Source organism: Eucyclogobius newberryi, unplaced genomic scaffold (genome assembly GCF_026437365.1).
Source record: "Eucyclogobius newberryi isolate DKJ021-1_F unplaced genomic scaffold, fEucNew1.0.hap1 SCAF_8, whole genome shotgun sequence".
Classification (NCBI taxonomy): Eukaryota; Metazoa; Chordata; class Actinopteri; order Gobiiformes; family Gobiidae; genus Eucyclogobius; species Eucyclogobius newberryi.
In genome coordinates, this window is record NW_027316500.1 from 1,690,813 (window position 1) to 1,718,688 (window position 27,876).

Genomic DNA, 27,876 nt, shown 5'->3' on the forward strand with positions numbered 1-27,876 from the left:
CCGCAAAAACGAAGAAATCGCACAGCGGATAATGCATTACGTGCTCGACGCGCGTTTACCATAGACTTTGAATGTAAACTGGACGCTTCGGCCGCAGCGGTGTGGACGAGGCTTAACGGAGCTAAAGTGGGCCACCCTCACCAGCTATGCCCACCTCTGTCCGGGACGTCCACTCCTGTCTCACCTTTGTGATTATTGTGCAGTATTTAGTCCAGTATTTTAAGTATTTAAAGCACGGGGTTCCCCAACTCTTCAACTTTCCCAAAATAACCTTGAAATGAAATAGATGTCAACAATGTAATTTAATTTGGCTTTTGTTGTTATTTTAGTATTTTATTGTTTTCGGACCCAATTTCACAAAAACTGAAAACGTCTTGCGACCCCCACTTTGGGAACCACAACCCTTTATTTAGGATTTAACAAAAATGTAATTATTTTTCCACGTTTCACAATTTTGTTGAAGTTCATAACGTTACTTCCTGGTTGGACACAGTGTGGTTGGTAACAAGCTGTTACCAACCACACTGTAAACAAGGGTCAAAACCATACAAATGACACAACAGTTATGAATTGACTAAAAAACGTAAAAAACCCTTTGTTTTGTTGGTGGTTGAAACTGTCAGAATAACGTGTCAGTCGTGAGTCGTCTCTGTGACTGTCGCTCACTGATGACATCACAGAGGGATTCTGCTTTACAATTCAGTGCAGGTTTTGTACTTTTATTTTCCCATTCGTCTTCGCAAACTGTAAAACCGTGACCACCATTTCACACGGATTCAGTTCCACCGAAACAAAGTCGTCATTAGAAAAACACCAGACCTAAACGCACTTTAAAAATCTGAACACAAACAAACAAATAACGAAAGCGGAGTTGAATTCAGTTTTTTGATGTTTTTATTAAATTGATTAAAAAACAGATGAAACAAACGCACAATATCTTGAAGACGGCAAACCACGATGTTAGAATGTCATCTCACTCCCACAGCGTACGATGACACCACAGGAGCGATAGAGCCTTAAGCCCTTCCACTACCTCCACCACCTCCTCTTCTTCCTGCTCTTTTTCTCCATCAGCTTTTGGACTTCGGCTCGCTCGGCTTTCAGCTCCTGAGCGTTGTTCTGTGCCGCTGAAACCATCTGCTTCTGAACGCTGAGGGAGTCTTCAAGGGCGGAGAGCTCTTTCTGGGGGGCCTGTTTTCTTCCTCTGCATTTCGAAGCTTTGTGGTGGTGGAGGTCAGAAGTATTTCCCTCCCTGCAGCTTTCTCAAGGGCCTCGTGAAGCCGAATGTTCAGGGCCATGTTCTCCTCCTCGTACGTTCCCTTCCCTCTTCTTTTAACATTTCTATGATCTTCCTCCTTTCATCCCAAGCAATCTGCTCTTCAGCGGTTCGGACGGCCAAATCCAACTCTTCAGTCAAAGGCTCGTGTTCGCATTGGTTGACTTCAGAGATAGAGATAGGTAGACCAGATCTTCCATGTTCTTCACATCCTCCTCTTTTAAGTGGAGGTCTGCCACTTTTTTGTTGATATATTTCTCGAAATCTTGATTGATCTTCAAACGCTCTCCAATGTAATCATCAATCCTTTGTTGTCCCTCTTGTATATGTTTAGGGAAGATATATTTCTCCTCATGTTTCTCTTGGAGTTCCTTGCCAAACTTGTTCAGCTTGTTCTTGTCAAAAGTGTCTCGTGGCTTTGAACCTTCTCCGTGGTGTTTCGAAGCAAAACGTTTAGAGCATTTTTCTCCTCCAACATCTGCACATGCATTTGCTGAGTCTGCATGACATGGTGCATCTGCTCCACCTTCGCCTGTTCGTTGTGGACGGTGGCCTTCTCCTGTACATTGTTTCCTTGAGAATTAAACTTGATCCATGAAAGTTGATGCAGGTCTTTGTTTCCGTGGCTCTGCTCTTGGTACTCTCCCAAGACCTCCTGGTACTGCTGTAGCTTCTGCACCTGAGGATTCTCTTTCATCCATGCATGAACAGGTGTTTGGGCTGCGGCCCCTGCTGCTCGTTGAAGGATCTCAAAGTGTTTCGTCTCTCCAAAGGTTTGCGGGTAGTGTAGATACACTCTCTCCAAACAATCTAGTCCCTCTCAAAGCGTATGGCCCTTATATACCCTGGCTTTGTGATGTCATAAAGCCAATGGGCGGGCTTTGTGTTGTCTTAAAGCCTATGGCTGGCTTTGTGATGTCTTAAAGAAAGCGTAACCACGGAGATAGAGCATCTATATTGTAGTACTTCTAGTAATCCTAGGACTGTGCTGCTCAGACTCAAAGCAGAACTGAAAGGATCAGGATCATTGCTAAAGCTGCAGGGAGATTCCTTGGAACAAAGGAGCTTGATTGGGCAGATATAGAAAACAGGCTAAAGGCGCTAAATGGGAGTCGGAGTGATGGGGGTCTGCTTGTGGGGAGTCAGAGTGATCAGAGTGACGAGATGGGGGTGGGGGTGGTCTCCTGTCCTCGTCCAGTCTCGTAGACGCACGGCTACCAAGCAGCGACATCAGTGGAAATATTAAAGCCTATAGAATGAAGCCTGAAGAATAAAGCTGTACGGTGGAAGCACCGAACGTATAAAGTCTGGCGGTAATGCAACAATTGGATGCCAACCGCCATAAAACAACAATTGTACAAAACTGTGAGGAGACCTTGCTCAACACCCGGTCTGGAGAGACGGGAGATGGCGGAGGAGAGTGGATCGGGGATGGAAGACGTTCTGGACGGCGTGGAGGAGAAGCCTTTTCTGCCTGCACGTGCCCGGAAACGTAAAAAGTCCCTTAGCTCGTCCGAGGGTTCTGGGAATGAGCAGCAGGATGAGGCTGAAGCTATTGATGTCCGGGGTGAGAGCAGAGACTGTAAGGTGATCATAAAGCTTGCACAGGATAGTGCATCCTTTAAGGAGTGGAATTCAGTGGCATTGTCAAAGAGCCTAACTGTAGCTGTGGGAGTGATCAAGAGTGCGAGTGTCCTTAGAGATGGCTCGCTGCTGGTCGTGTGCAAGGACGCGGCTCAACAACGGAAGGCGATTGGAACTAAACGTCTGGGTGGAAAGGACATTCTTGTGTCTAATGCTGAAAGAAACACGGTCAGAGGAGTTATCGTAGGTGTCCCTACGGCGACGTCTGTGGATGAAGTTAAGGAGAATTTGACGGGAGTTACGGTGGTGGACGCTAGGCGTTTGAAGGTGACCCGGTTTGGGGTAAGATGTGACAGCTTGTCGGTAATGGTAACACTTGAAGGGAGGTGCCTGCCTAGTAAGGTGTTCATTGGGTACATGTGCTATAGCGTCAGGCCATATGTTCCGCTGCCCCTGCGTTGCTTTAAGTGCCAGCGCTTTGGGCATATTGCAGCGGTCTGTAGAGGGAGGCAAAGGTGTGGTAAATGTGCTGGAGATCATGAGTATGGGAAGTGTGACGTGGGTGCAAAACTGAAGTGCTGTAACTGTGGGGAAGAACATAGCTCTGCCTACGGGGGATGCAGGTTTAGCAAAAGAGCTGCTGAGGTGCAGAAAATAAAGGTCTCTCAAGGTATATCCTATGCAGATGCAGTCAAGAAAGTTTCAAGTAACGAGTTTAGAGTAAATACAGAGAGAGGAGCCAGCGCTGCTCCCAGCCAGGGCGAAATGAGAGAGGCCAGCGTGGCTCCCAAGAAGTGTGAAGGTTTCAAGAGTGGAGGTCCCAAGTGTGCAGGTTCCAGAATTAATGAGAATACCCTGGTTGTGGATAGAGAGGATTTTGTACTCTTTATGGTGGATGTTGTAAACTGTGCTGCTCAGACTCAAAGCAGAACTGAAAGGATCAGGATCATTGCTAAAGCTGCAGGGAGATTCCTTGGAACAAAGGAGCTTGATTGGGCAGATATAGAAAACAGGCTAAAGGCGCTAAATGGGAGTCGGAGTGATGGGGGTCTGCTTGTGGGGAGTCAGAGTGATCAGAGTGACGAGATGGGGGTGGGGGTGGTCTCCTGTCCTCGCCCAGTCTCGTAGACGCACGGCTACCAAGCAGCGACATCAGTGGACATATTAAAGCCTATAGAATGAAGCCTGAAGAATAAAGCTGTACGGTGGAAGCACCGAACGTCAAAGAAGGAGAGGAAGATGAAGAAGAGTCTCCCTGGAATAAAGCCGGTTGGTCTCTGAAACAACAACAACTATTCTAGTCACAAAGACATATCATGACCTCATGGGCTTTGTAACACCAAAGCAATGGAAGGAGTACTTTTACGGACTACGACAGAGTCTGAGGACTACGACAAAGTCAAGGCACTGGAAGAAGAACTTTTAGGACTACGACAAAGTCTAAGGAATAAAGTCTGGCGGTAATGCAACACTCGGATGTCAACCGCCATAAAACAACAACAACAACAACAACAACAACTACGACAAAGTCTGAGGAATAAAGTCTGGCGGTAATGCAACACTTGGATGCCAACCGCCATAAAACAACAACAACAACAACAACAACCGAACGTCAAAGAAGGAGAGGAAGATGAAGAAGAGTCTCCCTGGAATAAAGCCGGTTGTTGTTGTTGTTGTTGTTGTTGTTTTATGGCGGTTGGCATCCGAGTGTTGCATTACCGCCAGACTTTATTCCTCAGACGTTTCGTAGTCCTCAGACTCTGTCGTAGTCCTTAAAAGTACTCCTTCCATTGCTTTGGTTGTTGTTGTTTTATGGCGGTTGGCATCCAAGTGTTGCATTACCGCCAGACTTTATTCCTCAGACTTTGTCGTAGTCCTCAGACTCTGTCGTAGTCCGTAAAAGTACTCCTTCCATTGCTTTGGTGTTACAAAGCCCATGAGGTCATGATATGTCTTTGTGACTAGAATAGTTGTTGTTGTTTCAGAGACCAACCTGGAATAAAGCCGGTCGGTCTCTGACAAAGTCTGAGGAATAAAGTCTGGCGGTAATGCAACACTTGGATGCCAACCGCCATAAAACAACAACAACAACAACAACAACAACAACAACAACAACAACTATTCTAGTCACAAAGACATATCATGACCTCATGGGCTTTTGTAACACCAAAGCAATGGAAGGAGTACTTTTACGGACTACGACAGTCTGAGGACTACGAAAAGTCTGAGGAATAAAGTCTGGCGGTAATGCAACAATTGGATGCCAACCGCCATAAAACAACAACAACAACTTGCAGTGTATTCAGTATTTTTAGTACTATGTTGTAGTAGTACTACTACATTTTAGCACTTTGTAGTACTTTTTGAATTCTAGTAATTGTAATTTTCCAGGGTTTTTTCAGCTTTTCTTTCAGGTTAGTTCCAGTAGTTCTAGTACTTTTAGCCTAAGCAGTATTTTGTAGTATAAGCAGTATTTCAGATATTGTAGTACCAAATTGTAGTACTATGTTGCAGTACTACGTTGTAGTATATTTTTGTACTATTAGAATTCTAGTAATCCTAGTACTTGCAGTGTGTTCAGGATTTTCAATACTATGTTGTAGTACCATGTTGTAGTACTATGTTGCAGTACTACATTGAAATACTTTTTTGCACTTACTAATTGTGAGTTTCCGGGTGGTGTTTTTTTTTAGGTTTCCTTTCTCAGGTTTGTTGTTTTGTAGATTTATTTTTGTACTTTTAGAATTTTAGTAATCCTAGTACTTGCAGTGTATTCAGTACTTTTAGTACTATATTGTAAGTTGTAGTACTACGTACGTAAAGTACTTATTGTAGTACTAGTACTATGTAGTAGTATATTTTTTACGTTCAGAATTCTAGTAATCCTAGTACCAAGTCCAAAAGTAGTTTAGACCAGAGACCCTGGTCTCAGGACACAAGTAATGCAGTAGAAGTACACCAAGTACTACCTTCAAAATAAAAGCATTGTAAAACAATGAATTTGGGTTTTACAAAATAAAAGCACTGTAAATCTAGGTTTTTGGGTTCCAGTGATTCACATTGCTACTGTCGGCTATTGCAGTAATGAAGAAGAACTGCGTCGAGTACTACATTCAAAATAAAAGCACTCTAAAGCAATAAATTTAGTTTTTTTTGACAAAATAGAAGTATGGAAAAACAACAGTTTGGAGATTTTTACAATTAAAGCTTTGTAAAACAATGCTTTGGGTATTTTCACAATAAAAGCACTGTAAAACTATGTTTCTGTGATTTTCACAATAAAAGCACTGTAAATCTAGTTTTGAGGATTTTCACAATAAAAGCACTCCATCCATCCATCCATTTTCTACCGCTTGTTCCCTTTCGGGGTCGCGGGTGACTGGAGCCTATCCCAGTGACTTCGGGCCTTAGGCGGGGTACACCCTGGACAGTGGCCAATTTGTCACAGGGCCAACACAGAGACACAGACATTACAGACAGTTCACGCTCACATTCATTCACTAGGGCCAATTTAGAGTCACCAATTTTGCCTAACACATGCATGTCTTTGGACGGTGGGAGGAAGCCGGAGAACCCGGAGAGAACCCACGGTAACACGGGGAGAACATGCAGACTCCACTCCCAGAGAGATCATGTGATGTTGGTCTGGTCCGGGAATCAAACCCACGATCTCCTTCTTGGGAGGCAAGAGCGCCAATCGCCTTTGCCACCGTGCACCCGCAATACACATGCACTGCAAAACTATATTTTGGGATTTTCAAAATAAAAGCACAGAAACTCAACAGTGCGAATTTTTACAATTAAAGCACTGTAAAACAACGTTTTGGGTATTTTCACAATAAAAGCACTGTAAATCTTGTATTTGGGATTTTCACAATAAAAGCATTATAAATCAACATTTAAAAGCGCTGTAAATCTAATTTTGGGGATTTTCACAATAAAAGCACTGCAAATCACAGCTTTGAGGATTTTCAAAATAAAAGCACTGCAAAACAATGTTTTGGGTATTTTCACAATAAAAGTGCAGTAAATCTTGTTTTTGGGATTTTCACAATAAAAGCACTGTAAAGCAACATTTTATGGATTTTCACAATAAAAGTGCTTTAAAACAATGTTTGGGGGAATTTTCACAATAAAAGCACTGTACTTGTGAGCTTGTGGTTTGTATTTCCAATTTTTGTACTTTTTTAGAGTTTTTTTTATTATGTCTGTGTTCTCTTTACAGTTAAACAGTTTTTCTAAAAATGTTTCGGTACTTTTTGCAGTGTCTGTACTTGTTTTTCTAGTAATACTATGCTGTAGTACATTTTTGTCATTTTTGAATTCTAGTAATCCTAGGACTTGCAGTCAATTCAGTATTTTCATTACTATGCTGTAGTACTTGTTGTAGTACTATGTTGCAGTACTACTTTGTAATACTACATTCTAATACTTTTTCATACTTTTTTTTCAAATGTGTGATTTTCGTTTGTTTTGCAGAATGTGCTAGTTGAAGTTATGGAGCAGCCATTCCATGTATCAGATAACAGTATTTGCAGCATTAAAAGCATAAATAAAGCCGTTAAAGTGTGGTAGTTTCTGCTCCTCTCTCAAGGTGCTGAGGGGTGTGACCAAATTTTCATATGAACAGCTGTGTTATTGTAGTCAGCCAATGGGCTGCCAAAGCATGGCTACTTAATAAGCAGCAACACGCCCTGTGTAGCATTGTTTGTATCATGGATCAAGCCGCTATTGCTACAGAGCTTAACCGGGGTTGTTACAGCGCCACTCTTTTGGAAAAGTCCGCTTATCCAGATGACTATCTAATTTCTGAATCTGAAGATGAGTGCACAGATGACGAACGCGATTTCATCAAACTGGAAAACATCCCTAGTCTACGGCTGACCTTAGACGAGGACGAAGATGAGGAAGAAGCGCCCGGTCACGCCAAAGAGCTGGAGCGTGACATAACAGACACTATTGCCACGGTTACATTTGCAGGGGAAAAAGAGATGGAAAAAATCCGTAACTTTGACTGCAAATGTTACGCAAGAAGAAAAGAAAATTCTCTGCTCTCAAGAGAATCGTGCAGCAACAAACTAACTCCAGAACTGATGTACAATCTACGGAGCGATTCTCTAGCAGCAGAAAGAGAGTGGCAAGATATCATCAGATCATTGGACATATTGAGGCAAACAGACGGACTGTCGTCACTTCTGAGCTGACGACATCAACCAAAAAGTCCCATACAAAGTTTGCCCGGACCACCTATTTCATAGGAGGCAAAGAAGTCTGCAGAAATACTTTCCTGTTCCTCATGCCGTAAGTAATGATTAGCGTCACAAACTCGCTTGAAAGTACCTCTTTTGGTGTGATGTTCTGCTTGTATGTTTGTGTGTTTTTAGTGAGTAAGTGAGTAAGTAAATTTTATTTATGTAGCACCTTTCACAGACAGAGGTCACAAAGTGCTTCACAAAACACAGAATAAAACAATAAAAACACAAAAAACTTACAGTGAACAATACATATACAACAATATACAGTAAAATCAGTCCGTAAAACAAGTGCATTTAAAAGGCTTGACTAAATAAAAAAGGTTTTAAGCTGACCCTTAAAAGCAGTAACTGAGTCCAGTGACCGTAGGGAGAACGGAAGATCGTTCCAGAGTCTGGGGGCAACAGCCTGGAAGGATCGGTCTCCTCTGGTCCGAAAACGGGTGCGAGGAACCAACAACAGTTTTTGGTCCAAGGACCTTAGTGAGCGAGAGGGAGCGTATGGTTTAATCAGATCGCTGATGTACGATGGGACCTGACCATTTAAAGCTCTAAAAGTTAAAACAAGAATTTTAAACTGTATCCGGTAGGAGACCGGCAGCCAGTGAAGGGCTTTAAGAATGGGTGAAATGTGGGCCCTTCTATTTGTGCGGGTCAAGATCCTTGCTGCAGAGTTCTGGACCAGCTGCAGACGAGAGAGTTCCTTCTTGTTAAGACAGGAAAACAAGCTATTACAATAGTCTAAACGTGAAGACACAAATGCATGAATTATAACTTCCAGGTCATTTTGAGACACCATTTTCCTGAGCTTAGAGAGTTTCCTCAACTGAAAGAAACAGTTCCTCGTCAACAGCTTGGAGTGGTGCTCTAAAGACATGTCTTTGTCAAAGACAACACCCAAGTTTCTAAGACTTGGTTTAGCAGTCTGGCCTAAAACACCCAAGTACTGGTTTATTCCTGGAATGGCATCATCAGGGGCAATAATCAGAGTTTCTGTTTTGTCAGCATTTAGCTGCAAGGAGTTTTTGCTCAGCCATTGTTTTATTTGCACTAAACAACTGACCAATGATTTCAGCTTCTGGATCTCAGAAGGTTTAAAAGAGCAATAGAGCTGAATATCGTCAGCGAACAGGTGATAGGACACATCACTAAACTCTTTAATGATCATTCCCAAGGGAATTATATAAAGCAGAAATAAGACGGGACCCAAGACGGAGCCCTGAGGAACTCCACACAACAGATCAGCTGAGTCGGACATTATTTGGTTTGCAGCGACACTAAAGCTCCGACCGGATAAATATGAGGAAAACCAATGAAGAACTGACCCCGATAGTCCAATCAGGTCCCTCAGTCTGTTTAACAGGATATGATGGCCGACAGTGTCAAAGGCTGCAGACAGATCCAACAGAACTAAAACAGTGCATTTTCCAGAATCAGCAGACATCATAATGTCGCTGGACACTTTCAACAATGCGGTTTCCGTAGAATGATGTTTGCGGAAACCAGATTGAAAAGAGTCGTGAATGTTTGACTGATCAAGGAAATCTGACAATTGTTCAGAGCCCACCTTCTCTAGGATCTTGGACATGAACGGGAGCTTTGATATGGGTCTGAAACTTTTGGGGTCTGTCGGGTCCAAGTTTGTTTTTTTCAGTAAAGGCTCAACTATGGCATGTTTAAATGGACCAGGAAACACACCAGTAGAAAGAGAGAGATTTACCATTTTGGTAACCCAGGGGCCAATAACATCAAACACTTTGAGGAAGAGCCTGCAGGGAAGGGCATCTGATGTACAAGAGGAGGGTTTCATCTTGGTCACCAGAGCTGAGATGTCTTCTAGAGTGACAGGCTTAAAAGAAGACCAGTTTTGGGAAACAGGCTCCACAGAAACAGGTTTATCAGACAATGGGAGTGGGATTTGGTCTTTAATCATCTTGATCTTATCGATAAAGAACCTGAGGAATTCATTGCTGTCAGCTTTGCAGGTAACAGGAGTAACTGCAGCTGAAGGACAAACAATAGAATAGAATAGTGTCAAACAACACTTTGGGGTTTTTCTTGTTGGATGTTATTAGCTGGCGGAAGTAAGCAGATCTGGAACTTTCCATCATTTCATTGTAAGATGACACAAGATCTCTGAGGTGTGACCTATGGACCTCAAGACTGGAGGTTTTCCACAGACGCTCAGTTTTCCGACATAGTCTCTTTAGGTTTAGGATATCTTCATTTATCCAAGGACAAGTTTTTTTCTGTGATGACAAAGTGGATTTTACAGGTGCCACCTGATCTAAAATGGATAAACATTGGCTGTTAAAGGAATTAATTAAACTGTCCACATCAAGACAATTCATAAACAAATGAGGATCAAATACAGCAGAAAATTGGACGGCTGTATTTGCAGTGATAATGCGCCTCTGAGACCTGATGTTTGAGGGCACAGGCTCAGGAGAAAAGTTCAATTCAAATAAAACACAGCTATGATCGCTCATATGGACATCCTCCACACAGAGGTTAGCAACACTCAGGCCAAGTGAAAACACCAGGTCTAAAGTGTGTCCCTTTTGGTGAGTGGGACCTGAAACATGCTGCTCAAAGTTAAATGTTTCGGTCAAGGTTAAAAGATCCTTTGCAGGGCATGATGAGCCATCGACCCAAATGTTAAAATCCCCAAGAATTAAAACATTTTCCAGCTTTATAATAGAAGATAAATAGTCACTAAAGTCCTTTAAAACGACAGCAGCAGGACCAGGGGGCCGGTAGACTAAAACACAGTAAAAAGGACTTGAAGAACCAACCTTAATCATCTGTGATTCAAAGGAAGTGAAAGTGTGTGAGTCGATGACTTTACACATGTAACGGTCCTGGGACACGACAGCCAGACCTCCTCCACGTCGACCAGGGCGAGGCATCGCAGAAACGGAGCAGCCAGGTGGGCAGAGTTCATTTAGATGAATAAACTCACCCTCTCTCTGCCATGTCTCCGTAAGACACATGAAATCAAGGTTTTGTCTTGTAAAAAGTTCATTCAAGGAAAACGCTTTGTTGGCAATTGAACGGGCATTCAACAAGCCGAGCCGGACCGTGGATGACGTCACGTCAATCGGTTCAGCTGAGCGCAGCAGGACCTGTCGAAGGCACGCGTTACGGTCACGTGATTCCCATCTGTTTCGCCGGTAAGCCGACGAAAACAAGGAAGCGGACGGTGGACCCCAGCGCTCATAATTCCAGCGGCGCGCGGGCTCCAGGAAAACAGCCGCCACATCCCGCGCAGGCTCCAGGACCGGTGCGGCCCCGATGGCCCGTGCAGGCTCCGGGAAAGCAGCCGCGATGACACAGACAGGCTCCGGGAAAACAGCCGCAATGACCCGTGCAGGCAGCGGGAAAGCAGCCGCGATGACACGGGCAAGCGGCGAAGACGGCGACGGCGAACAGCCGCAAACATCGAGGAGCGGGACCAGGCGCAAGCACCGAGCACGTCTCCCAAAGCCCAGGCTCGTGTGCTCCGAACACAAGGCTCGTCTGCGCTTGACCTGCACACCAGACCTTGTGCCTCGTCTCCTCTACTTCCTCCTCTTCCCCGGGCCTCGGGACAGCAGCAAAACGTCAGGTGAGTTGGGTGGACAAACAAGGGGTGGCGGAAAGGCTTGTTTGTACCTGTCCCAAGTGTCGAAAAGCGACTCCATCGTCGCTTTGATGCGGAAAAGTGCGCCACGGTCATAAACCCGCACAGCAGACACACAACAGACTAATGTCTGGGCTGATAAAACTGCATACGATGTAACGATCGTCACAAATAAGCGGCATAACAGGAGTCGAGCAGTGGCGTGGCCGAACACAGGCGCCATCTTGGATGATGTGATGATGTGTTATCTGTGAAGTGTGTTATCCCACCAAACACCTGTTTCCTTCATTCCTCCGCGTTTTCATATTAAATACGACGTAAACGTCACAATGTGAATAATGCAGATTAATTGGCTTCACAAACTCGCTTGAAAGTACCCGTTTAGGTGTGATGTTCTGTGATGTTTGTGTTTTTTTACTGTTATCTGTGAAGCGTGTTATTCCCACATTACTGTTAACCCGAACCCTTCTTGTTTCCCTTTTCAGAATTGGCAAAGACACCCTGACTGATATAATCAAACACAATGAGGAAAATGGAGCGAGACCACGGTTGAGGAAGAAGCACGCACAGCCACAGCCACATACAGCCAGGTTCCAGGTTGATGGTTATCAAGTGACACAGTTGTGGATTTTATCATCAACTATTGCAGAAGTCCATTCCATCATGCTGCCGGGCCAACATCCGGCCCGGATGCCAGTCCTTATGGCCCATAAGGACTGGCATGTGAAGTTGCTCCCAACCCATGTGACTAAGGCCTCAGTTTGGCGTCTCTACGTGAAGTCTGCTAAGGAGCTTGGTAAGCGTAAAACATTATTTCGGTGATTTTCATGTTTGAATGATTAGAGTATAATTAAATTTAAGAAACTACTTTGTAAAATGGATAAACTGATAGAATTTTGTTTTGACAGCACTCCGTGTGCCTGGTGCAAGGTGGGGTATCACCCCATTTCTTTTCACAAAGACTGTTCTGCCAGATCTCTGGGCTGGACTGTCACAAGGCCACAGTTGAGGAGGTGGTGGATGGTGGACTCCGGACAAAGCTGGAGGAAGTAAGTTTTATTCTGTGTGTGTGTGTGTGTGTGTGTATTATTATGAATATGTGTGTAATGTTTGTAGATCGCCAGAGCCAGCACCCTGGATTCAGCCCGAGCGGCTATTTTTGAGGCCACAGATGTGGTGCAGTGATGGGAGCAGTCCAGTTCATCCGCAATTTGCATGAGCGTGACGAACTGGTAGAGGCCGTTGTGCAGTTTTACTGCAATGGCCGAATTCAAGCTGGCCTTGAACAGTAAGTATGATTTTGATTGATGTTATTTTTCTCCAAAATGTTTTTTCTATTCAATGACAAAAATATTTTATCATACAGGTTCAAAAAAGGGCTTATGGCATTAGGGATCTTGGAGGAGGTGGCACTACACCCTCAGGCATTTGAGGGTATTCCTCCCGGACACCACCATACTCACTGCCAGGGACCTCACTCTTCGCTTAGGGTATGTACAACACCAGTAAACAATCCATAGGAGTGTTATGCACATGATAAACTGTTCTTATTTTGTGCACAGGAGGCCAAGCTCATCCACTTGAGCTCAAAGATATTTTAATTTTTGCAACAGGGCTGGACAGGATCCCTACCAGTTCCAGTATCAACTGGACCTTATTTTCATGCACCCTGGACCTGACTATTCCCAATTCCCAAAGGCCAACACTTGTAGTATAAGCCTAAGCCTCCCTGTTGGCTTTGGCTATGAGATTTTCAAAAACAATATGGAGTTTGGGATAGGTTCATCCAACCAGTTTGGTGAAGCTTAAGATGGGAGATCTTACAACCTGGCCCTCGTATGTTCTCCCTCACCCTCCCTACTTTTGTTTGTTTTTCTTCCTGTTCGTGTTCTGTCCTGTTCTGTTCATTTGAAATTGATTGTAATTGTATTATTGTTCAAAATGTTCTTATTGCACTAAGATGCTTTTCATGCACATCCAACCAGTTTGGTGAAGCTTACGAGATCTTACAGCCTGGCCCTCGTATGTTCGTATAGTGTCATGTCATAGCATATACCACACACATGCGCGCACGCACAATCTACAGTCTTAGTTTGCATAAACAGTGAGGAGTGGCCCAAACGTGTTGTTTTCAGGAAATCCAATAAATCCAACAGGAATAGTGGTGTCCATAAACACCTGAAAGCAAAGTGATAATGCAGATAGAGAAGTGTACATATTGTCCTTTGCACAAGACACATTTCACATATTAACAAGACACACACACATTATGGTTGTTGTTCGTGTGTGTGTGTGTGTGTGTGTGTGCGTGTGTGTGTGTGTGTGTGTGTGTGCGCGCGTGTGAGCCCAAGACAAATAAATTGTGCTGCGCAAATCACTATCAAGTTTGAATCATACCACAGTGAACGTGTGCTGTAATCAGGTGGTCTTACCAAATATTATAGAGTGTACTCCAGTTGCCACCGCGCTGCTCTGGGTCAGACGGATGGAGGAAAGGCTTCCAATCTGTGCCATCTGGCCCTCCAACCACACCAACCCGTCAGGCATTCAACATTTCCATACTAGAATTAGTGGGTGCAGTATCATGAATATAAATGCACATTTTTGTTGTGCTGCTCATTCTTTCCAGAGAAAAGGCTCATGATATATGTACCATATATACCATGATCAAAAATGTCAAACTGAAATATTTTTTGCCATTTATTAATGTAATAATGTACAGAGTGCAGAACAAGCAGTGCAAGTGCAGGGCAATGTTAGAGATTGTCGAGTGACATGTGTTTTATAGTGTTCATGAGTCCAACAGCAGAGGTGAAACCACTTAAGAGGGTCTGAGGGGATAGTAACTTCCTGCCAGGGGGAGCGGCTATAGTGGTGACTTAGGTCAGAGGTCACCACACTTCTCAGCAGAGTGCCCAATGCACTGCAGTCTGTGTCAGGCAGAGACTACACAGTGATGGGGGGGAATGAGGAGCTGATGGTCTGCTGCCATTTGAGGTCTTGGTGATGGTGCAGAGGAAGCAGAAGAAGCCCAGGGTCTCAGTGGTGATGGCTGTGACCTTCCTGGAGTCCAAAATGGTCTGTTACGACGTCCAGCTCTACTGCACCATGACACCAGCCTCTGCTGCTCATCCGAGTGGACCAAAGAGTCTTAAAAACAAGTGCAGAATGTAACATGTTTATATTGTGTCCAACACACTGCTCCTCACTTGAGACCTTTATAGAGCAATAGATACTTTAGCACTACTTTAAATAATTTTCACCCCACCACCTCGCTTATATTGCATAGATGTACATTTATATAACTTTACTTTATAGTATATATATATATATATATATATATATATATATATATATATATATATATATATATATAACTTTATAGATGTACATTTGATTAACTTTACTGTATTTCTGTCGACTTGTGCAAATACAGATCTGTATACAAAGGCCTTATCAACTTTTACGTTTTAACATGTATGAATTGTATTCCTTTTATCCACGTTTTGGTCTTTGAATAGTTATTATATTGCAATGTGTGAGCTACTGTGTCCAAGTTGTGGATCAATAAAATGTGTCTCAGTCCAAATGTCCCTGATCAGATCCATTATCTCTTCCACACAGTCTAACAAAATTTGTCATTTGTCATCTTGAAATCTCACAATTAAAACACTCAAAGCTTCCTCAGGTTTTCATGTTACCCTAACATGTAACTTACAGCTGTCCAGCTCAATGTTGTACATGACAGTAGTAAACACTGCACCTGCAGGTCTTCTGTAACATGCTAAGGCTAGTAGATAGGGATGCATACCTAAACCCACGTTCAGGTTCAAGTCCGGATTCGAATCCAGAGGTTTAGGTTCAGGTCCGGACCTAATGAGTCCGGCTGAACTCATGCCATACTTGCATAATGTTATAACAGCATAACACAAGCTACTTGGCTCAATTAAGTTGAAGACACTTGAACAAGGACGACTATAAACACAAGGCTTAACTGTAGATTGAAATAAACTCAATTTATCTGGTTTATTCACTGTTTATTAACAGAAGTTACAACTTACAAATCACAAGCTGCGAGCTGCTAACACACATTCATGTGTTTTACTAGAGGAACAACTCCCGAACAAGAGCATGTTGAGTATTGGTATTGTGGCAGCTGTTTCTGCTGATACTATGTTTGTCCAGTGTATTACTGGTTTGACTGGGCTGTTCCCACACCTGAAGTTTAATGCCTTTAGATACATTTCCACTCTTTAATTTTGCAGATCCATTGGCATCAAAGTCATGTAAAAACCTTCAAAAACTAGCATAACAGTCAACTAGAACCAGTATAAATCAATCAACTTGGCAGTATCAAAAATAGAATATGGAAATATTTTACACTACACACAATACATCATATTAACAGCATTAAACACAAGACCATATTTAACAACTGTAGAATACAAATACTATTACAAAATATAAGCTCCAGTTAATGAATCCAGCAATTAAATAATATTACTTTGACTTAGTATTTACTTAGATGTATAAATATGTATATTGCACATTAACCCACTGAAATAAATGCTACATCACACCACAACATAATACAGTTATTTTATTCACATTGTAGCGACCCTAGTCTCTAGTGCACGTGCGCGGTCTCTGGGGCGGAGCTAAGAGCGGCTCAGGAGACCAGGTAGTTTTTGATCCTGTTCCATCACCATGGTTACGGCCAACAGTAACCAACTCTGTTCAAGAAATAAAGTGACAACTTGTGAGCACTAAACCAGCCTTACTGTCCTGAGCGAGAAGTTACAATATTTACACCCAAACCAAACCAACAACCCGCTCCTTTAACATCTTAAACTAACTCATGGAGCGGCACAAGCGGCGACGCGCGCGGCGGCTTAAAACGATTAATTTAAGCCAGCGATCTTCCCGAATGTTCGGTCTCTCGCGTCTTTAAACTCATTGCGCCGGCTTCAACTTCTGCCGCGGGGAAGACGCGTGCGTCGCTGATGGCTCCGGGCGCGCCATTGACAGCGATGTTGTTGTTGTTGTTGTTGTTGTTTTATGGCGGTTGGCATCCAAGTGTTGCATTACCGCCAGACTTTATTCCTCAGACTTTGTCGTAGTCCTCAGACTCTGTCGTAGTCCGTAAAAGTACTCCTTCCATTGCTTTGGTGTTACAAAGCCCATGAGGTCATGATATGTCTTTGTGACTAGAATAGTTGTTGTTGTTTCAGACAACAACCGGCTTTATTCCAGGGAGACTCTTCTTCATCTTCCTCTCCTTCTTTGACGTTCGGTGCTTCCACCGTACAGCTTTATTCTTTAGGCTTCATTCTATAGGCTTTAATATGTCCACTGATGTCGCTGCTTGGTAGCCGTGCGTCTACGAGACTGGGCGAGGACAGGAGACCACCCCCACCCCCATCTCGTCACTCTGATCACTCTGACTCCCCAAAAGCAGACCCCCATCACTCCGACTCCCATTTAGCGCCTTTAGCCTGTTTTCTATATTGACAGCGATGTCAGTGTTTACGTCTTTTCTAGCGCGATTTTCGCGATCTATGGAATGTTTAGGATGGTTTAGATTCTAGAACGTAAAGGATATAGAATGTGAGCGGTAGATTTTTAATGAGTCCAGAACCGAATCACCGGGGTTTCGTTTTTTTTGGACCTGAACCGCAACGTTTTTACAAGATCCGGTCCGTCCTAGCGGTACGCATCCCTACTAGTAGCATTGTGCTAACAACACTAAAAGCCAAACAGATTCATGCTGACTGTGGTCATTCATCTTACTCAGAGCTGTGGGCAGTAGCTGTGTCCTGGAAGCATCTTGTAGTAGTAAAACACGATCAGTGAAAGATTACCGATGTCTTGCCTTCTTTGCCCCCGCACCCGCCACGCTCCCCGCCCGCACCCGCCACATTCCCCGCCCGCACCCGCCACGCTCCCCGCCCGCACCCGCCACGCTCCCCGCCCGCACCTGCCGCGCTCTCTGCACCCGCTGCCCAACAAGCAAAGTCATGAGTGTGTGATGTCATGGATGTTGGCCTAATGCTCGTTGCTCAGAGAGTTTTTTAGCATTTCAAAACAATTACTACCACATAGATGTATTGAAGCTTCAAAGCAACAAAAATATGAAATGTAGGTTCAAACCCCCCTCAAGAGGAAAAATATTACGTCTTCAGCTTCAACCTTTTGAGATGATCCCATAGCAAACCTCTTGTGACACTTCATACATGCCTTTCATCCCTGAAATGCATTGAAATATTAAAAGTACACCAGAAGGGCTGGGAAACACAGGGTCCCTCACGATTCAATGCGATGCAAGGCTTTGCGATATATGCGATAATCTATATACTGCTCATGATATTCTACAATATTACAAAATGTTTTAAAGAACCTAATACATTTTAACAAAATGTGTTCTTTGTTATACCACAACCTGCACAATCTCAAAGGTATTTTAATCATCAAGACAGTCAAAATGTCAAATGGTTTGCGTAAAGTATCCTTGTAGCGCAAAATTGTAGTGCAATCACAAAATAATTGAGGAAATTAGACCAAAAATAACTTGGCGATATATCGATACAGCAGCCCACGATATCAATTTCTATCACCAAATTAGTATCGCAATATATCAATATTCAGTTATTTTTGCACACCCCTAAACATCAGTTATTAAAAAAGTACTGAGCCCACAAATTTCCAGTAGCATATTTTTATCTCGTGCTCCCAATTTTGTAAGTAGCCCTCCTTGTGTTTGTAATAAGTCTCTCTCCCGCCTTTGAATCCTTTTATTTAGGCTACATAATTTTAAATGAATAAAATCTCAAACTATCATCACTGTAGTTTAAATCCAACTATTTGTTACACTGTTTGTTAAAATGTTAGAACTAAAACATAAGGAACAAAACATTGTTCGTTATTTCCACCATGTATCCAAATGGTTCTCCAAAGAGCACGGAGCGACGTGTTTTTGATCTCCTGCTTGGCGCACACGCGGGGATTCACCCAACTATTTTACGCACACCCATATTATTATTATCATAATACACACATATTATTATACTACGCATATTATTATATTATGCATCATACATGGCTATAGGTCAATGCTGAGCAGAGAGAGCAGCGAGTGTGAGACATTACGGTTATTGATTGCGTGTATTTGTTTAATGGAGTCAGTGGCATTGGTACAGCACTGGTGTCAGCCTGGGGTGATGGGAGAAGTGGCACCTGTGCTCTCTTGGAGTTGGTTTAAAAGACAGATCCAGCATGCTCCACATGAAGGTCCAGCACGCACATTTGCACACTGAACTGCTAAAGAACAATAATAAACGGTTTGGCCAGTGGTCACAGATGTGCCGCTCCGTGCACTTTGGAGACACTGTTGGATACAATGTGAAAATTACGCACAATGTTTTATCTCGAACATTTTAACAGAGTTACAAACATTTGGATACAAACAAGCTTAAGTGTTGGCAGTTTGAGATTGTATTAATTAATCTCAAACTGCCAACACTTAATAGCCTAAATAAAAGGCTATTAAGTAGCCTTTTATTTAGACTACTTAATTCAATTAAGTAGCCCAAATAAAAGGATTCACATTAACCACACTTCAGATTAGACGCTCCAGACACTCTGCTGTGCACTTTCTCGGGATCCTGACTTACAAACGCAGGAACGTTACTTACAAACGGTAGCACGAGAAAGAGCCCTTACTTGACATTTCGTGGGCTCAGGATAAAATGCATGATATCTTGATAAAATACAAATAGAGCATCTAATAAAAGAATCAATAAAATTAACAAATACCTAAAAACGCACTCACATTACAAAATGGGATAAAATTATACAAAGCAAGAGCTTTTTGTGGGTATACACATAAAGTCCTAAAATAATAATCCATTCTAGGTTACATCTGTTATGGAAGACCCATGGATAAATATGTAGCACTAAATTAGACTGCAGCACAACAAAAGGGGTCATGCAGTCATGTTGATGAATATTTTGCAACATTGAAAAACATAAAGTTACGCTGCAAAGACCATTGTGGAGACTTCCCTGATCTATCTGTGTAGAAGGATCTGTCAAAGAGAAGTGTCTCTGCTGCTTTGAATAAAGAACACAATACCATATTTGGAGTAGAATTGCCTTTACATATCACAAAAGGACTGAGCTTGAAAGCTGTTACCTCTGTATGATGACCTCATGGGCTTTGTAACACCAAAGCAATGGAAGGAGTACTTTTACGGACTACGACAGAGTCTGAGGACTACGACGACAGAGTCTGAGGACTACGACAAAGTCTGAGGAATAAAGTCTGGCGGTAATGCAACACTTGGATGCCAACCGCCATAAAACAACAACAACAACAACAACAACAACAAAGTTGTATTTGTAATAGAGCCATTAATGTTCAGCTTGTTTTGACTGCCATTATAATTACTCTGATGTTAGGTCAAGAGCTAGCATTTTATTGGTTATTCACTCTGATCATAGTGGTTTGTAAATTGTTACTATAGAATACATTTGAAACAGGTTTTAAAGGCGCCAAAACTGAGTCTCATTTCCTCTTGGCGTGGACTGCCGATTAGTCCTGCCACGTATCAATCATAGAACGCACCTACCGCTCACCTGCAGCCTCGTTCTGGCTCGTCCCCAGGAGAGCTGCACGTTTCCCCATGGATCTATCATAATATAGTTCCCTCAGGGAACAGGACAAAATTAAGACAGAGAAAGACAGTTCGAGCTGGAAATCTACGGAGACGTGAGGTGCGATGCGATCCGTCGCACTAATAAACAAACGCAAGGCTTTTCTCTGCTTCCGCACGGGGGGCGTGCGCATGCGCACTTCCGCTTGAGTTCTCAAATCGGCGAAAAATCGGCCATTACACCAAGTAAAAAAGTATCACAATGTCCAGGTATAATCAGTTTTGATTTCAAATTGTGCAGATTAGTTTACTCTGGTATTTTCTTTACAAAATGCTTCACTTCTGAAAAGATGTTTGAATATCCATGGATACATGTGTCCATTCCATGATTGAAGTTTTTTGGGATCACAAAATAATACATTTTGTACGTTTGAATTACTAAATGGTGAAAAACATGCTATTTCTATCCATTTGAGTAAAGTTTTCTAAATTATTAATCCATATTTCAGATTTACACATTAAATAAAAATCATATATAGAGTATGATTATGATTTAAAAAAGAATTAGAGAAGGGCATATATGACATTTATTTGTCTGTGTTAAATTATAATAGGGCTGTAATTACAATGAATTGGTTTTACCGTGACTCAAAATACTACTACTAATCAGTAGTAGTATTTTGATAATGGCAACTGTTATTTGGTCTATACAGGCTACGAAAAGGCAAAACATAAAGAACACAGCGGCATTGAAGGCGTAATACAAGCCTCGAAATAACGGGCCGGACACGGTCAATGACCGGCGCAAAAATCAGTTTTGACCGACTCCAAAATCAAGGCTCCGGACACAATGACCGACGCAAATTTTTCGCCGTAATATATATTTTTAATAGGCAAAAACAGCGCGGTGAACGTGCCCAAAGCGATTCCTATGCACAAACTCTATACTGTAGACCACGATTATTGCTGTAGTTATACAGCGGAGGAAGGCAGCGGAGCATGTGCGCGGGCATTTCCATCGCTTAAGCTTCGTTTTGACAGACATGCCACTTCGCAGTCTTCTCGCTTCTCATTGGCCGAGCGGTGTCCGTGATCTAATGTCGATGAAAGCGGGCATCTAATTGGCCGCTGCGTTCGGTTGCGTTCGGTTGTACTCGGAAATGCCCGATCTAATTTTGCGCCACAAGTGATATCGAGGTTGGCGGGCGTCAATCTCCTCAGTTCGCAATTCAGTCTTTTTAAAGTTGTTTGCAACAAAAGCTGTAATTTTGCACATTAGGGACAACAATAAAAGTACTTTAAATTGTTTTACATGCTAATAACCAGGTTTAAAACAACGCATTTATCTTGTTCTTATGACGCCGCGATGCCGCGCGCGCTTGTGGGCCCCTGAAATTGCTGGGGGGCCCTTAACTTTTTTAGGTAGGGGGCCCCCCTGGCCCCTAACTTTGAAAATCTATTTCTCAGCCTGTAAATGATTAAGAGACATGTTAATAAAAGTTCATTTTTCATTAATTATGTTATTCTGTTTTCCTTTCCTTGTGACCGATTCGGAAGGTACCAAATGATCGGTACCTGTCATGTTGACAGGGACGTAAAAATAATTATTTCAAGGCTTGTAATAGACGATTTTTTGGCCCAAATCTGAGTCTCATTTCCTCGTGGCGTGGACTGCCAATTAGTCCTGCCACGTATCAATCATAGAACACATCTACCGCTCACCTGCAGCCTCGTTCTGGCTCGTCCCCAGGAGTGCAGCACGTTTCCCTGTGTCTAAGCGCATTGATCTATCATAACATAGTTCCCTCAGTGTACAGGACAAAATTAAGACAGCGAAAGACAGTTCGAGCTGGAAATCTACGGAGACGTGAGGTGCGATGCGATCCGTCGCGCTAATAAACAAACGCACGCGTAGCATTGATGCTTTTTTTGTACGTCCGCATGGGGCAAGTGCTTGAGTTCCGCTTTAGTTCTCAAATTGGCAAAAAATCATCCATTATACCTTTATGGAACTATTTCCATTTTTTAAAAAATAATACTCCATTAGTAAATATTTTGTATTTAGAAGCCTTCAGTCATCATATTTCGACCTGTAGTTGATTGATAATGCATTTTAAAAGTCTCAATTCACACAATGTTTTACTACTCGATTAATTGAAAAAGTAAATAGCAGACAGTGCAGTCTTGCGGTGGCTTGTATTAGGAAAGGTCTAACTACCGGTAATAAAAAAATACACATTTACATATCAAAATGATGGTTTGTTTCCGCTCTACTTTATTGAAATTATAACCATTTATTTCTTTGCGTAACATAAGGTGCATTATCATACACTTGCCGTAGCCGGATCTGTCGCTGGAGTCAGCGACAGATCCATAAAGGCGTGTTATTTCATTTATGACAGCAATATCCTGAACAGCAGAACACTATCCACTCCGGAAGTCTGCCTCCGGGCTTTGTTTCCATCCATCCATCCATTTTCTACCGCTTGTTCCCTTTCGGGGTCGCGGGTGACTGGAGCCTATCCCAGTGACTTCGGGCCTTAGGCGGGGTACACCCTGGACAGTGGCCAACTTGTCGCAGGGCCAACACAGAGACATAGACATTACAGACAGTTCACACTCATTCACTAGGGCCAATTTAGAGTCACCAATTTTACCTAACACATACATGTCTTTGGACGGTGGGAGGAAGCCGGGCTTTGTTTGTCCTAGAGAAATCACACCTGGACCATTCTGTTTCACTTGTACAGGGTAAGCAGGGCCAGCAGTTTCAAACACAATGTTATGTGTAAAGTTATCATTCAAGACAAGTCCAAACATTCATTATTCTGTTGATTAGCTTCAAGTTGAAAAGTACTTCAAACCAGTATACAGAGAACCGAGAGGGGCCCGGAGGATCAGAGGTACACCTGCGGCCCCGGGTATGGCTCTGCTCCGCACCAAAAGTCCGCAGGCTGAGAGATCTCCTGGAGCCACATCTCCTGGCCTAGCTGCTCCGCGCCCTGACCCTCGCCTTCAGTCAGAACCGTGTAGTAGTGACAGTCTCTCCCGTTCTCTGGGTCGTACGGTGGGGCCAGGATGTCCATAAAGGCTGTAGGGCCGTCCACTGCGTCTATCTGATGGAGGTTGTCCCGGTCCGGGGAGAGCACGCATGGCCCGCTCTCTGGGGTGAACTCGCCCATAGAGCGCAGCACGGAGAGCCGCAGAGAGTCCGTGTGGGCCCCGGGAGGACTGGGCCGCTCCAGCCGGTCGAAGCAGTTGATCCGGACTTTGCCGTAGAGCACTTTGAGCATGCCGTGCATGCCCGGATGGTCGTGCAGCGGGATGGAAGTGTCGCTCTTGAGAAGAAAAACTCCCATGCTAAAGTGGTCCGTCTCGCAGATGTGCATGTATGTGACCGGGGGCTGGTAAGAGCGCCCCTGGGACAACACGCCTGAGCTGTCCACTTTCCGCGGGACTAGCTTCAGATCCGTCGCGCACACCTCCGACATCAAACTCCTAAGTTGGCCGTGGTTCTCCTGGAAAGACCTCCCCGCCTCCTCTCCGATTCTCGGCGGGTTCCTGAAGGTGGCAAGCGCCTGCCTGGCAATCCTCTGCACCAGAGAGCTCATGCTGCTGTCGCCAGGAATCATTCCGTCCGCCGCGCCTGAGCCTCAGCCACAGCTCCGCGCTGCGCTTCTGTTTCTGTCCCACTGAGTAGCTGGGCAAGGGTTAGCGGCGTCTTCTTCTTCTTCTTCTACTTTATCCTCTACTTCTTCTTCTTGTAGTAGTAATTTATTGGCGGTTAGAAAACAGATTAAAAGCGCATTACCGCCATCATCTGATAAGGAGTATGAACTGGAACGCGTTACTCAAGAATTGCAAAATTAATGATAACATTAAAGGGAAAAAAATAAATAAATAAAGTAAAATAAATAAAGTAAATGTCACCATACACAACATATGATTACTAATTAAACTACTTAAATTATATTAATTGTTTCTCTCAGTTCTATGAAGTTGGCACTCTTTGGATTTGTCTGAGTCCATTATTACCCCCAGATTTCTAACTTGATTTGTAGGTTTTAGAGCGAGACTCTGGATGTGACCGCTAACACTTTCTCTTTGTTACTGTGGGCCAAAAACAATTATTTCAGTCTTGTCTGAGTTCAGCTGGAGAAAGTTGTTTTGCATCCACACACTGATCTGTTGGATGCAGTGACAGTGAATCCACTGGTCCATAGTCATCAGGAAAGCATTTGCGGCTTAGTTGCGACAAAGATTGTCTATTTATCAGACAACCTACTTCACGCAATTTGCTTCAGACACTTTCAGAATCAGAGTCAGAAAAGGTTTATTGCCATGGTCATTGAACACAGTTCACAAACATAGGTTCTTGTTTTGTAAAGGGGGGGCTATTTGACATTACCGTGTTATTATTATTTTTTACATACACATTTTAAATACACATTTACAACTGAATTAATGAAGTAAACACATTTTATTTCCACTTTTGGTAATACTATGACTTAGAGGCAGATACTTTTTTTGAGAAAATACATTTGACTTAAAATTACATTTTACGCTTTATAAAAATATCAGATTGTAAAGAGCAAAACAAAAATCTCAATGATACTGTAACTTACAGTGCAGAGTAGCAATTCCTACATTGAGAGAAAATAAAACACAAACAATTGTTGGTACAGAAAATAAAACAAAAAGATCAGCTTCTAAGTGGTATTAGTTTATCTGAATGTGTAACATTTTACATTTTTATATGTAATCATCACAAACAACATTGCTATATGGAAAGTTGTTCTTAAAGACATGTAATTTACAGCCTTCTTTCCTGGGTTTTCTAATAACCAAACCATCTATTTATGAATAGAATAGTTCTGCGATGCTTTCAGCATTGGCATTATCCAGCGTAAAAAACCTTGACTGTGTTTGCAGTCAAGGGCACAAGTGCTACACTGATTTGACACAGAATCAGAATCAGAAAATGTTTATTGCCATCGTCAATATTTTTGGTGATTCGGTGCAACATAACAGTCAAAATATTGATAGTTTCTCCCTACTGTCCAGTAGCTGTCTGTGAACCTACTCCTGTGCTGCTGTTGAGCCTCTGCGGGTTGTTGCTAACATCTACACCATAGACCTAAATATCAGTGGACCGATTGAGTGCAACCAAGCATTTGGCTCCAACCAAATGAAACCAATCGCGGCTAGCAGTTATAGAGCTGTAAAACCTACGTCCTTTTCTGTTTTGCAAGTGGTTGCGCCAGCCATTTCATCGGATGAGTAAAGGAGAGCGAAGTGTTTTGTGAATTAGAACCATTCCACCATGCTTAAACGTAGCTCCTCTTAGGAAATCGGATTGTATCTAAACAAACAACAAAGCGATGCTACAGTAGTGCAGCGTTAGCACTCATGCTTTACAGCAAGAAGATCCTAGGTAGTGCTGCTTTTCTGTGTGGAATTTGCATGTTCTCCCTGTGTCTGCGTAGGTTTCCTCCGGTAGCACTGGTTTCCCCTACCACTGAAAAATATGTACAATAGTATGCTGGCGAGTGAATGTGGGACACCGATTGCTAGAATCCGGCATGTTTACACGGGTCACAAAGGCGCCGGTCCAGCTGGCAGCCCGGTGCTCTTTTCTCACACTTTTTTCACACTTATTGTGCTTTATCTTTTGTATTTTGTAAATATTTGTTCTACTTTACTTGTACGATAGGGACACGCGCTGGAATTGCTTTAATTCAACTTGTTTTGACTTTGTTCGGCTGGATTATTGAGTGTTTTCGTCGTGTTGTCGTGATGTGCGCTGGTTCCGAGCCCCCCTGGCCCCCTTGCGCCCTCTGGCCGCCGCTGACGTATGGTACGCAGCCGGTCCACGTTTATACAAAAGAGGAGCTCATGAACGCCCCCCGGCCACCGCCGTATGGTGCGGCGGTGCGCGTTTACACAAATGAAACTGCGGAGAACCGTTGTCTTACCCGGAGATCGTCACTTTATTCTGGCGGACATCCTAAGGAAAACACAGAGAAGCAGAAGGGCTGGATGCAAACTCCGGGAGAAGAGAGGGACAAACAGGAAGCCAGTTCCCGCCATGGGTAATGTGAGGTCCCTTCAAAATAAAATGACGGAAATAGCGAGCCTCACGCGGTCCCAGAGGATTTATAGGGACAGCAGCGTCTTGATTTTCACCGAGACCTGGTTAACAGGAGAAATGCCAGACTCTATTGTAGGTTTGGACAATTTTCATCTGCTGCGGGCGGACAGAACGAGAGAATGCGGGAAGAAGAGAGGTGGAGGGCTGGCTGTGTATGTAAACACGAGCTGGTGTAAGCCCGAACACTGCACAGTGAAGCAGCAGCTATGTAACAGGGACATTGAACTATTGGCTATTGGTATGAGGCCATATTATCTGCCCCGGGAGTTCTCACATGTGATTTTGATCGCAGTCTATGTGGCCCTGTCTGCCAATGCTGAATATGCTTGTGAAGCATTGCTCTACTGCACTTGTGGGCTGCAGACACAGCACCCACAGGCTCTCTTCCTCATCTCTGGTGACTTCAACCACGCTTCTCCCTCTTGGACCACAACCTTGTACATCTGAGGCCTGTGTATGAACCCATCGTGCGCAGGCAGCCTGTTGTGTAGACATCCGACAAATAATGAGCAAAAGGGAAAGGGAGTGAAACTGGGGCTTCCCGTTTCCCGTTCACTCCTAAAAACGTGATTCCGCTGCAGATGTTCACAGCACTCGACCACAGCAGACGACCTTGAGCGCTACTGGAGACATCTCTGTTGCTCAAAAAACACATCATTAATACAGTTCATTTCAGGACACAGTATAATTAGAGTAAAATAATAGGAGATAATTATATACATTTTTCTAACAATCACGGACTACATAAACTTCTGTTTTGAGAACACTGTTCCCTCCCGGACGGTGCAGTGTTTTCCAAACAACAAGCCATGGATTAACCGTGAACTGAAGGCTCTGCTGAAGGAGAAGAAGAGAGCCTTGAGGTCAGGGAACAAGGAGGAGCTGAGGACTGTGCAAAAGGAGCTGAGGTGGAAGATCAGGCAGGCGGAAGCCGGCTACAAGAGGAGGATGGAGGAGCAGCTGCAGCAGAAGAACATTCAGGGATTGTGGAGGAGCCTGAAAACCATCTCGGGCTTCAAAATCCCCCCTGCCCAGACAGAGGGAGACCTACAGTGGGTGAATGATTTAAATGCTCACTTCTTGAGCTTTTATCGGTCACCCACTCCTCCCCCTGCACAGCTGCATGCTCCCTCTTCCACAGCTGGACAATGCCCTGCATCCGTTCCTCTTCACTTCTCTGCCCCGGACCATCGGCTCCCCACTTCACCTGGACTCACCCATCCCCCCAGCACACAGTCCCCCTGCCATCCACTGACTGTCACAGCAGCACAGGTGAGGAGTGAACTTAAGAGGATTAAAGTGAGGAAGGCAGCAGGACCCGACGGCATCAGCCCCAGGCT

The 27,876-nt window shown here is 43.5% G+C and overlaps 1 protein-coding gene across 1 annotated transcript; it reads right to left on the reverse strand.

The window, feature by feature from the left end:
* Positions 1–22,637: 22,637 nt before the first annotated feature.
* Positions 22,638–24,124, reverse strand: adob (2-aminoethanethiol (cysteamine) dioxygenase b). Its single transcript, XM_072437217.1, has one exon. The coding sequence runs from the start codon at positions 24,015–24,017 to the stop codon at positions 23,283–23,285; it is 735 nt and encodes a 244-aa protein (XP_072293318.1). The 5' UTR covers positions 24,018–24,124; the 3' UTR covers positions 22,638–23,282.
* Positions 24,125–27,876: the final 3,752 nt, after the last annotated feature.

Excerpts from the sequence above, each read along its gene's own strand:
- adob (XM_072437217.1), bottom strand. The coding sequence starts at position 24,017 with ATGATTCCTGGCGACAGCAGCATGAGCTCTCTGGTGCAGAGGATTGCC.